Source organism: Conger conger, chromosome 1 (assembly GCF_963514075.1).
Source record: "Conger conger chromosome 1, fConCon1.1, whole genome shotgun sequence".
Taxonomy (NCBI): domain Eukaryota; kingdom Metazoa; phylum Chordata; class Actinopteri; order Anguilliformes; family Congridae; genus Conger; species Conger conger.
Window position 1 is genome coordinate 51,727,768 of NC_083760.1, and position 12,048 is coordinate 51,739,815.

At 42.4% G+C, this 12,048-nt stretch overlaps 1 protein-coding gene across 2 annotated transcripts in view; it reads left to right on the forward strand.

Moving 5' to 3' along the window:
- The window catches only part of deptor (DEP domain containing MTOR-interacting protein), a 56,562-nt gene that overhangs the window by 31,293 nt on the left and 13,221 nt on the right, over positions 1 to 12,048 (forward strand). For both annotated transcript variants that reach the window (XM_061254808.1, XM_061254799.1), the window contains exons 6-7: positions 833 to 1,015; positions 8,455 to 8,592. In XM_061254808.1, coding sequence (XP_061110792.1) covers positions 833 to 1,015; positions 8,455 to 8,592 — 321 coding nt within the window. The remainder of the gene's footprint in view (positions 1 to 832; positions 1,016 to 8,454; positions 8,593 to 12,048) is intronic.

Here is a 12,048-nt window from a genome sequence, read left to right on the forward strand (position 1 = left end):
TGTTAGGATTCTGCTGTTTTGCTTCCACTTCTATCAAAAACAGCCCTCTCCTTATCCCTTGTTTCTCAGGTTTAGGGTGACCAGTTTATCCTGTACACAGAGCTTAACTGCGAGAAGAGATAACTGTGATTTGTTTTCAGGTCTTTAAAGGTCCATACAAAGGTATTGTGGGAAATTACATTTCCCTTGCGATGTGGATTATAAAGGAGTTGAAGGGGTTATAAAAACATTCTGAAAGTATCCCGAGCTGACAAGGACGTAAAACCGGTGCAGATACAAGAGAGCGTGAATATTATTTTATGAATTAAAATGAAGGTCCCATATTGTGCAAAATGACATTCCACAATAATCAAAACGCACAGTCCCCAAATAAATCCACACAATTCAAAATGTGCATTTAAACGAGCCCTTTGGACTCCCGTGAAGCTATGACATCATAACAATACGCTTGTTTGCTTCAACATGGACCACCATGTAGCCGGAACAAATCGAAGCGCTCGGCACAGACAGCATTCAGTTCGTTGGAGTCAGCCAACCAATCGGAACGGCGGTTCATTGATATCAATACGCCTTAAAGATACAGTCACTAAAACCGCCTGTTCATGGTAAAGCTCATGAGAGGTGCTCTGGAGTGTGCACATGTAAAACTGGATAAAGATGGTAAATTAAAACCACACAACCTTATGGATATCAGGACCGAAAATAAATCACTGGAAAGGTGTACAATATGGGACCGTTACGATGAACCAGTCTAATTATGTGGCAGTACATGATATCTCCCTGGTAGAAGCATATAGTAATACTGTGTTGTCTGCATGCTAATTTCTTGCAGTGACCAATAAGCACCACTTTGTGGATGGGGGCCTCCTGTACCAGTTCAGGATGAATTTCAGGCGACGGAGGCGGCTGATGGAGGTTCTGAACGAGCGGTGTCGAGCCATCCCTGAGAGCCAGGACAGCCCCTTCTGTCTGCGCAAGCAGAACTCCGAGGGCGGAAACACCAGCTTCCTCTCAGGTAGTCCCGTCTGACCAGTGGTGTCCTGTCACTTAGTCAGCTTAGAGCATGCTCATCTCTAAACCAGCTACAGGGGTGTGTTCAGTCAGCTTAGTGTATGCTCATCTCTAAACCAGCTACAGGGGTGTGTTCAGTCAGCTTAATGTATGCTCATCTCTAAACCAGCTGTAGGGGTGTGTTCAGTCAGTCAGCTTAGTGTATGCTCATCTCTAAACCAGCTATAGGGGTGTGTTCAGTCAGTCAGCTTAGAGCATGCTCATCTCTAAACCAGCTACAGGGGTGTGTTCAGTCAGCTTAGAGTATGCTCATCTCTAAACCAGCTACAGGGGTGTGTTCAGTCAGTTTAGTGTATGCTCATCTCTAAACCAGCTATAGGGGTGTGTTCAGTCAGTCAGCTTAGACTATGCTCATCTCTAAACCAGCTACAGGGGTGTGTTCAGTCAGCTTAGAGTGTGCTTGTCTGTACACCAGCTACAGGGGTGTGTTTCGGTCGGTCAGTCAGCTTAGTACATGCCCGTCTGTGAGCCAGCTGAAGGAGTGTGTTCAGTCAGTCAGCTAGCTGGCTTTTGTACTGTATGTCTTTGTCTCTCGTTTGGAGGAGCATTTCCCTGTTCTTTGAATTTAAACTATTCAAGGTGTCTGTTGCAACCTTGAGAAATGCACAACCTGTCCCAGAGAAGCTAATGACTCCAACTCAAATACTTAATCTAATCTTTCTCCTCGCCCTTACATGCTCTTGTTTTCTGTGCCAGGCTTGCCATTCTCTTCTGGCACTGAACATGACTGAGTTAACCTTAGATATTCAGTTTTGTTCCCTTTGTTCTGACTCTTATCAGCCTGATTAGCTGAGAGTTTCAGGCTGAAGAGGCATGCCTGGACCAGAAGGTCCACACGGTTAAACCACAAGCAAGGTGACACTTTCATAAGGGTTCTGGACAGTATCTATCTGAATAAAGAATTACAATCTCATAGCGGCTCTTTGGGAGCCTTGTTTGTCAGGCACCAGCATTTACCAAAAATGTACATGAAACCTTGCATATCTGTAAACTAATCTTTGTGGGAAAATAATGGGCACAATTACATTTCATTTTAAGACGGTATTTTTGTTCCCCACCGGATGAAATCAGAGGCAGGATTATGGCTCGGGCTCCAGCAATAGGGCTGGAGTTTTGCCATACCAAGCCTTCATCAGTTCCGATGAGGTTTTCTGGCTTTCCCTTATTTAATGACAAAGATATGACGCTCCAAAATAGGCGCAAACCACATTTCCACTTGCAAGTGACTTTTAAAGAGCCAATAGCTCAAGAAAGACAAATCCAATTAGGCTAATGTTTTGCATTTTCAATATTGAATATATAACTTTTACACAAAGTTTGAGCAAAATTGGAGTGGTCACCAAGCACCTCTGATTGATTTCACAGAATGGAAAATGGTTGGAATGTCAGTCATATTGTTGAATTAAAACTTTTGAGCATTACATAAAGTGTCTTTTTCTATCATAGAAGATTTTTGTCCTTGACTCATCTTTCACATTGGGTACTGAGGTATCCAGCCAATTGAGTTCTTTATGTTAATTCAACCAAATATGGTTGGTTAGTGCATGCAGGATCAGGAAAATGTATGGTGTATTAAAGTTGATTATTAACACTTGTGCATTGGTGACAATGGTATGAACAAACAGTACACATACTGGGAGTTCCTTTTGACCTAGACAGTGGACACTTTTAAGAGGAAAATGATCAGCATCTTCCAGTGTTAGTGGGTCCAGTGTTGTAGACTGAAGACAAACAAACATGCACATGGGCCCAAAGGTATTTCGAAAGACATGTATTGTTGCTAACTCCATAACTGAAATAGCAGGCCAGAAGAGTTCATATCAGCACAGTACATCAGAAAACCAAATACTTTACTCTGTCAGTCTTGTGTTTTAATAAAAAAACAATCAAAGGATTCTCAAAAATGAAGGCAGGACAGGTTTGACCTTCTGTTGCTGTGTGACAAAGTAGGTGAGAACACACCATTTGTCCCCATTGCCATCATCATTGCCATATTGTTTATTCATTTGAATTGTTTGTTAGCCAGAATTCCATCACTTATTTGCATTATGTTTCATTACAGTTCACATCACATCAGCATCTCTGGGTAAAGGAAAATACTGACAAGTATTATAAGTTTAGTTAATTGTTTATTGGGTTAGTTCTATGTTTCATAAGTTAATTACAGTCTTCTTTGTTTCCAATCCTAACATACTCACCATGTGGCCTAGAGGCAAAAGGAGGAAGCAGCTAAACACTTCCTGTATTTGTATCCTAGGTGACATCATGAGTGATGTCACGGGACCAGACCAAGTAGGGGGGGGGGGGGGTGGGTAGGAAATGTTTAGTAAGTTATGTATGTATATTGATTGTGATTTGTTTATGTGATTACAAATATATGTTATATAGTAAGCCATGTGAACGGTTTCGGTTGGGCTAAATGAGGACAAGGAATGGTTAACAATTGTATCACTTACCTGTGTTCAGGAGAGACACCTGCGGGATTGGTATAACCTAGATTGTCAGGGTGTGGGGTTGATTGAAGGCCTATTTAAAGAGTTGCTGTTTAGCTGCTGGGAAGGTGGGACGGCAGTATGTAGCTGGGTACACGTGACGTTGTTAAGTTCTGTTATTATGATTTGAAGTTTGTTCAGTTAAAGCCAAGTTACTTCTTAATTTCTTTTTTTTTTTGTTTTATATATATATTTTTGGTTGCACATGTAGCCGTGAACACCTCTTGTGATGCCGGGACAAGTCTCTGTCGTCTGCCTCCTACCAAACTTCTTGCCTCTCTGGTCAGGCTTCCTAACATGCTGTTTGTTTCAATAAGCTGCAGCAGTTCTCTGTTAGAAAAGAGGACAAATTGGCTTAAAGGATAATACTACTTCTGAAAATACTACATTACTTGCTAAACTTCTTTAGTTCCGGATGAGAAACGTGTTTATTGTTTTCTCTGTTATTTGAACAGATATTATAGATCTGGTTTTAACATACATTACACATACAGTACTGTGCAGAAGTCTTAGGCAGCCTAGACTTTATTATATATATGTTTATTTTTTTGTGTGTGTTAGTATAATATGACATATTATTGTTAGAATATGACATTTGACATATTCATTTTCCAAAAGATTTAATTTTACAGAGACATTTTTGTTTAATTACTGTAAGCAATTTACTACTTTTTACATAAAAACTTGATCAAAGCTGCCTGAGATCAGAAGCAAGGAGCCAACCAAAGTCTGCAGAAGAACTGTGGCAAGTTCTCCAACATGCTCAGAGAAGTGATCTAGTTTTAACGCCGAAGGGTGGTCACAAAAAATATTGATTTGATTCAGTTTTTAACTATTCTGCCAAATTACTAAAATGTAATGTAAAATGTATAGTATGTTTATTTAGGACCTTTCATTTAATTATTTTTGAAAGAATCTTATCTGTACAGAAAGTTATACAGGTGCCTAAAACTTTTGCACAGTACTGTATGTCATGAATAGTCTTTAAGACTGTATATTCTCTGCTTATCTTTCATTTTAATGAAATATTGTAGATTATTTTAGTTTTTATGTCCCCCTTTTCTTTCAATTGCAAGATTAATTTATCTTAGAACAAGTAAAACATTTTAGGTAATTCCAGAAAGCCTCAGGCAAAGGTAAAAGTGACGAAATACATAAAAAAAAATTGTTTTAACTACGTTTACAGTATTTTTGCACTGTGTCTATATTCTGACTCGTACCTTCTAATACCGAGGCACAGAGGTGGCCAGACCTCATACTCTGTTCAAACCACAGTGTTTGCTTTTCGGTTTAACATTTACTCTGGATTACTGCTACAAACAAAGATAACTCTGACCCTCCAAGGGTATGACTGCTTTCTCCATGTTGTTACACAGTCAGTGTAAAAATGGGGTCGTGTATTTTTGAAGGAGAGCAAATAGTATGCCCTGCTTTCGTTTTCTTTCCATGTATCCCGACAGGGAGAAAGCAGATAGGGTAACAGACAGAGAAGGCCTCACAACTCTGTTAGCCATAGCAGAGGATTAAACCCTCTCGCATGCGGGGACTCGTTTATTGCTAAAGAATCATCCGCCTCACCGGTTGCTCCACACATCGCGGCATAGTCCATGAAGTGTGATTAGATTTCAACATCAATTCATATTAGTTATCAATTTTTCAGCAATGATCCGGTGCTTCAGTGGAGTCATAGTTATGTCACTAAAAACGAATAAAAAGGAGAATTAAGGGAAAGCTCTTAATCTAAAAGGGGAGCTCTATCTACCTTTTGTGACGTTTCTGTTTGACTCTTTGCCTCCATATTGCTCAGGGGGGATTTAAAGAGATTGTTTACTTTCTTCATTTTAAAAAAATATTATTTCAGTTTAGTGTTTCTGATAAACTGAAAAACTATCTGTGCCAATTACAAACACACACAAAAACTGAAATAATATGAATAAAAACTCTAGAAAGTGAACTATACTTTTAAAAGGGAAAAGATGTGTTGGCTTGCTGCTATTTGAGAGCTGAAGAATGGAGGAAATGGCAAAGCTAGCCAGTTCACGCATAACAGGCAAGGCCTCGAGAATGTGTGTTGTCTTTTCCCCCAATTTTCTTGCCATTCAGTTTCAAGTATTGTGTTACAGCTTGAGCTCATCTGCCTTCAAAAGAGACCAGGGCTCTGTTGCACAAAGCAGGATCACTGAGTTTGCTGGATAAGTGCATTAAATAAAACCTGAAACCCACCCAAATCTGAAACATGGACAAAAACGCTGTTTGGGTTTACTCAGCACAGTTGTCCAGCTAATTTGGTATCCTTGCTTTGTGAAATGCCCCCAGATGGAGCTTTTGCTCCTTGTATTTGGGATCTTGTATTACTGGGCCTCCCCAGTATCAGTAATGGGAAACATCCCTCACGAGCTTGCCTCTGTTTGTCCTTTTTTCATTCTTATTCTGCCCCAGCATGCTGGCCTTATTAATACATAGGCTATAGTCTCTGCTTTTTCGTATTATATTCATGCATTTTAATGCATCTAATTGCCTACCAGGATTCAGAATAGACAGAAGCCATTGGAGTGTTCCAGACTACAATTCTGGGTGGCCCCTCATGCAGTGGTTCTCAATCCTGTTCCTGGAGATCTACCTGGAGTTTTCACTCCAACACTAACAAAACAAAACAAAATTCAGCTGCTGGAGATTTTCTTGAGCTGCTAGTTAGTAGATTCTGGTGTGCCAAATTCGGTTTGAAATTAAAACCTTCAGGGTGGTTGGTCTCAAGGAACAGGCTTGGGAACTACTTGGGAGTGTATTTATGTATGTACATATAGGGTCATGGGAGTCACTGTATATTATATAGGATCATGGAGTGAAGCTGTGTATATGTTTATCATGTTGAAGAGCCATTGTAACTGGATTTGGGGATGTTTGTTTTGTTCTGTTTTTAAGATTCATTTTATGAATGTATTTTATAAATACAGATTTATATAATATATTCATAAAGCGAATAAAATACATTCATAAAGCGAATCTTAAAAACTCCTGTATATTAGACTATATTTTAATAAGGGGTGAGCCACAAATTATGTGCTCAATTATAAAACAGGTAGGACAAATCTCGCAATCTGATTGGTTCATAGCGGTGATACATTGTCTATATACCACTGCTGTGAGTTCTAATGCTTGTTTACAGTTCTATTTCAAGTATCACTCCGCGGCGAAGCAGCCATTCGAGTCAAAATTAAAAGCTGTTAGATGCAAGACGATGCCCTCAATCACGTGCACTGCTGCCCAGAATTTGCAAGCAAGCAGGAATGCAGAGCTACACACTGCCTCCACTTCCATGTGATTAAGAAACACAGATGCAGATAACACACAACGAATCATATGCGGGTCTGGATTTGCGAGAGATTTGTGTCAGTAAGCAGGCAGAAGTGCGAGAGCTTTAGGGTGACCGAAACGTGGAAACTTTGTGGATGAATAAAACGAGTAGACCTATGCAACGTTGTGGTTTGTCAGTGGAAACTTTGTGGACCGGAGAAAGCAGAGCAGTGCTTCTCCGAAAAATGAAACGAGTAGACCTAAGCAACGTGGTTGGACAGTTTGTCAGTGCTTGCACAATGGTACAAATAGACATCAAAAAGGCATATACTCGTCTTTGCTCACTTGACGTAGCTTGCAAGCTAACTATCTAGTGAGTTTGGCAGAACAACTTTAGAGTTTACTAACGTTGCATAGCAACCACCCTGAACTACTTACAAGCATACGGAAACGACTTTCTTGTAAATTATTCTTGTAATGAAACTGTTAATAAAAACTGTTTTCATTGGATTGTGTCTATAATATCTATATTATTATGTTTGGTAACCGTTTTATGAAAGCTATAAATCACTCCAGAACTTGGTATATATATAAATGTTATCACAACTACGGGGGTTGCGACCCTCCACTGTGCATCGGGCCGAACAACGGCCCTCATCTGTGATAAAATTTTGATATACCACTGCCTGTTGCTTAAATATATCATGGCAACAGGGCTGGACATGGTATGTTCCCCTTTTCAAACATTATTATTTTCTTTGTTTTTCAGCAAAGCACTGTGAGCGAATCAAACGGCTTGTTGCCTTAACCCTGCCCTTTGTGTTACTTAATTGTTCGATTGGGACTGAGTAGTTGTGAAGTGTTAAGGAGGTCAGCATTGTACAGGACATGCAATTTGTGTTTGTTATTTTTGGATGGAGCTGATTTGGATTCCACCTCTGCCCTCAAGGGAGGAAAGCTAATGCGTTGTAAACCAGATGTGGTTGTGTAGTTCTTCTAGCAGGACTCCAAATGAACTGGAGCCGATCCAGGAGGGAGACCCCTGTTAAATCACCATGCACCTGAATTGGAGATGAACGTTCACACACACACACACACACACACACACACACACTAGATTTTGACTATGATGTATGGGGTTCCCTATGCCATCATAGGGAATATTCAAGAAATTTACCTTTGGCAATTTTACCAGCCAACAAAGCTGCCAAATGTCTGCTTATGGGAATGCAGTTTTCACACAGAATTGTGTGAAAATGCGTGAGACCTTCTGTGTCTGTGTGTCAGCCCCAGCGTGTGTTTGTATGATGTAACATAAGCAGGTGCTGTGATTTTTTCACTCTGTCAGTTGGTGCGCGGACTACAGGGTGCGTTTTAGGCTGTGTGTATTTCTGTGTCACCCAGTGTATTGTTTCATGTTCGTTTGCGTTTCTGTGTGCATGTGGAGTGTTTTAGCGTGTAACCCTGCCCCTTTTTCTTAGTCAGCCCCAGTGTGTGAGTTTGAAGCTGGCGGCACTTGTGACCTCCACTCTGTCTCTGTCTTTCAGTGAGGCCCAGTATGAGTGATCCTCTCTCTCTCTGCCTCTGCCTCTCCCAGTCAGCCCCAGTAAGGAGATTAAGGTGGTGTCGGCAGTGCGGAGAAGCAGCATGAGCAGCAGCTGTGGCAGCAGCGGATACTACAGCAGCAGTCCCACCCTCAGCAGTAGTCCACCTGTCCTCTGCAACCCCAAGTCAGGTATTACATTTACATTACATTATTGGCATTTGGCAGACGCTCTTATCCAGAGCGACGTACAACAAAGTGCATACCCATAACCAGGGATAAGTTCGCTGAAAGACCCTAGAGGGAAGTACAATTTCAACTGCTACCTGTACAACAAAGATAAGGACGAGGGCCCTTTTTTTTTTTTTTTGAGAACAAACAAACAAACAAACAGAGCAAAAGTGACCAAAGTGAACTATCCAAACATTGCTTACCTAGCCAACTAAAAATACCGATACACAAAGCAAGTCACAGAGACAACAATTAAGGTTCACAGGGAGGTAGGGAGGGATGGGGAGAGGTGCTGCTTGAAGAGGTGTGTCTTCAGCTTGCGCTTGAAGGTGGGAAGAGATTCTACAGTTCTGACCTCAACGGGAAGTTCGTTCCACCACCGTGGAGCCAGAACAGACAGTAGTCGAGAGCGTGATGTGGAGGTTCGGAGAGGGGGAGGTGCCAAGCGGCCTGTGGAGGCTGAACGAAGAGGTCTGGCAGGGGTGTAGGGTCTGACGATTTTTTGTAGATAAGCTGGGGAAGACCCTTTAACTGCTTGGAAGGCTAGCACCAATGTTTTGAATTTGATGCGAGCCATGACAGGGAACCAGTGGAGGGAAGTAAGCAGGGGGGTGACGTGTGAATATTTGGGAAGGTTGAAGACCAGACGAGCTGCTGCATTCTGGATGAGTTGGAGGGGTCTGATGGCAGACGCTGGGAGGCCAGCCAAGAGGGAATTGCAGTAGTCCAGGTGGGACAGAACCATCGCTTGGACCAGGAGCTGGGTCGAGTAGGGGGTGAGAAAGGGGCGGATTCTCCGTATGTTGTATAGGAAGAACCTGCATGACCGGGTCACCGCCACAATGTTCTCGGAGAGGGACAGTCTGCTGTCCGTCACCACACCGAGGTTCCTTGCACTGGGTGACGGCATGAGTGTGGTATCCCCGAGGGAAATGGAGAGATCCAGATGGGGAGAGGTTTTAGCAGGGATGAATATCGTTTCAGTCTTGCCTGGGTTGAGCTTTAGATGGTGGTTGTCCATCCAGCTCTGGATGTCCCTCAGGCAAGCAGAGATACGGGCTGAAACCTGCGTATCAGACGGCGGGAACGAGACGAAGAGTTGGGTATCGTCCGCGTAGCAGTGGTAGGATAGCCCATGTGCAGTGATCACAGGGCCAAGGGAGCGAGTGTAAAGAGAAAAAAGAAGCGGGCCTAGGACTGAGCCCTGGGGAACTCCTGTGGCGAGGGGCCGAGGTGTCGATACCGAACCAGCCCAGGCAACCAGAGAGGTAGGACTCAATCCAGTCGAGGGCTGTGCCACAGATGCCCGTTGCTGACAGGGCAGACAGGAGGATGGAGTGATCCACAGTGTCGAAGGCAGCAGAGAGATCTAGAAGAATGAGGACAGAGGAGAGGGAGGCTGCTCGTGCGGCATGGAGTGACTCACTGACGGAGAGGAGCGCAGTCTCTGTCGAGTGGCCCGATCTGAAGCCAGGCTGATGGTTGTTGTTGCCAGGTTGTTGTTAGAAAAGAAAGAAGAAAGTTGAGTAGAAGCGGCTCGTTCTATAGTTTTAGAAAGGAAAGGAAGAAGAGATACCGTCGGTAGTTCTGGATGATGGAGGGATCCAGAGTAGGTATGAGCCCCTGCCCCCATCCCTCTGCCTGCAAAAACACACCGCAAACCCCAGTGGAGTAATGCTTACAGCACAGAGCACTGTTTCCAAGAGACAACACACATACTGTAGGTGTTGTAGATATTGATATTCTAGTAACGACTTCTATGTGAATAGTTGCTTCGCAACCAGAAACCCATTTTTAGCTAGGTACAGGGAAAGCTAACCCAGAGAAAGAAGCAGCATTGTCCATAAATTAAGCATCATGCTAAGAAGTCACAAAATATATGTGAAAATAAGAAAAGCTGATTATTTTGTTGTACACAGGCTATTTCGATGTGATTAAGAAAAAATATATTCACAATGTCCTGTAGTCAACAGTGTCTTTGATACTGACCCCATTGTCACCATCTGACTTTCTCTCTTCAGTGCACTGGCTCAGTTCAGTGAGATTTCTGCCTGGTTACTAGGCAATCTCCACCTCACGTGGTTAGGAATCTATTAAGCGGCTTAGAGGCAAAAGAAGAAATTTGCCGCAGAGCTTGTGTCTGTAGATAGTCTGTAGCCTTACATGGAAACAATATGACAACCGAGGCTGTCATTGGTTAATTTTTGCTGGGCAAATGTTGGTTTGGGAAACATATTAGTGGTCTTAGCACACGTTAGACTTGTGCAGTATTTGGTGCCAAGTGTGAGTAGTGTCTAAGGAGTGTCTAAGGCTCTCTGAATGTTTTAGATTAGAATCCCAGGTGAGGGACTTCTGTTGTTTCCAATTAGCAATAAGATGTTAGCTAGCTACTTTGCCTAAATTGGCATATTAAACACTGTCACATTACTGAATAATGTTTCAACTGTCTGTTATCTTGAGTGAGTGTCTGTTAAGCAAAGAAAGAATACAAATACTAATGATATCAGTCCCTCTTGCAATGTACTGTGCTTGTGCTTGTTTCAACAGAGCAGCTGGTTGTCTGCTCCTGGTTTGCTTAGCAGTGTAAACATGAAAGTAGGGCCTCTCATGCGGTGCAGCAGCACTTGTTTTGTTGCGGTGATGAGTCCCATTGGGGGACCCGCGAGTGATCTTGGCGTTGTTGTGTGGGGGAGGGTTTCCGCCTCATCGCGCAAGAGCAACTCCTCTGGTTGGCCTTTGCTGAATGCCTTCATGAAGTATTCTGCAAGCTTGCTCCACCAGTGTCTGCTCAGCCTAGTGGGAGTCAGCAGAGGGGAAAATAAGCAGTAGCTGGTAGCATGCCCTTCAGTAGCCATTCATGCTAGTCCCTGCTATGATTGGGTCTATGAAAAAGACTAGCCAAAACTGAAAATTAAAGTTTAAAAAAGACAAAAAAGAGTTTTGTCTGTTGCTAAGTGAAAGTAGCAAAATCTGTAAGAAGTTGGCAAGCGCTGTTTCTCTATCAGTTCCTGAAATCTGCATGGCTCAATCTATCCTGCTTGTTTGTTTTCTCTTTGGACCACAAAACTGCAGCCCTTTTCTCCAGTTGGCAATGCTCAGTGGTATATGTGCCATTAAAGTACATAAGGCAAGCCAGACAGAGTTATGTATAGGAGACTATTCACTGTAATTCTCTTAAACCTCACATTATTCCTGAAGCGCTGCCAAGATGCTTTTGCGAAATTTTCATTGCGCAAGTTCCATTTTTATATCAATTCCCCATACCCTCACAGCTAGCTTCCTAATCTGCTCTCTAAGCCATCTCTAAAGGAACTGGAGGTCAAATATCAATAGGTTCTCACTGTCTTGACCAGCTGTGCAATGCATTAGTGGTGATGCTTTTTATATAATAATACTCTTCAAATAAAAAGATGAATA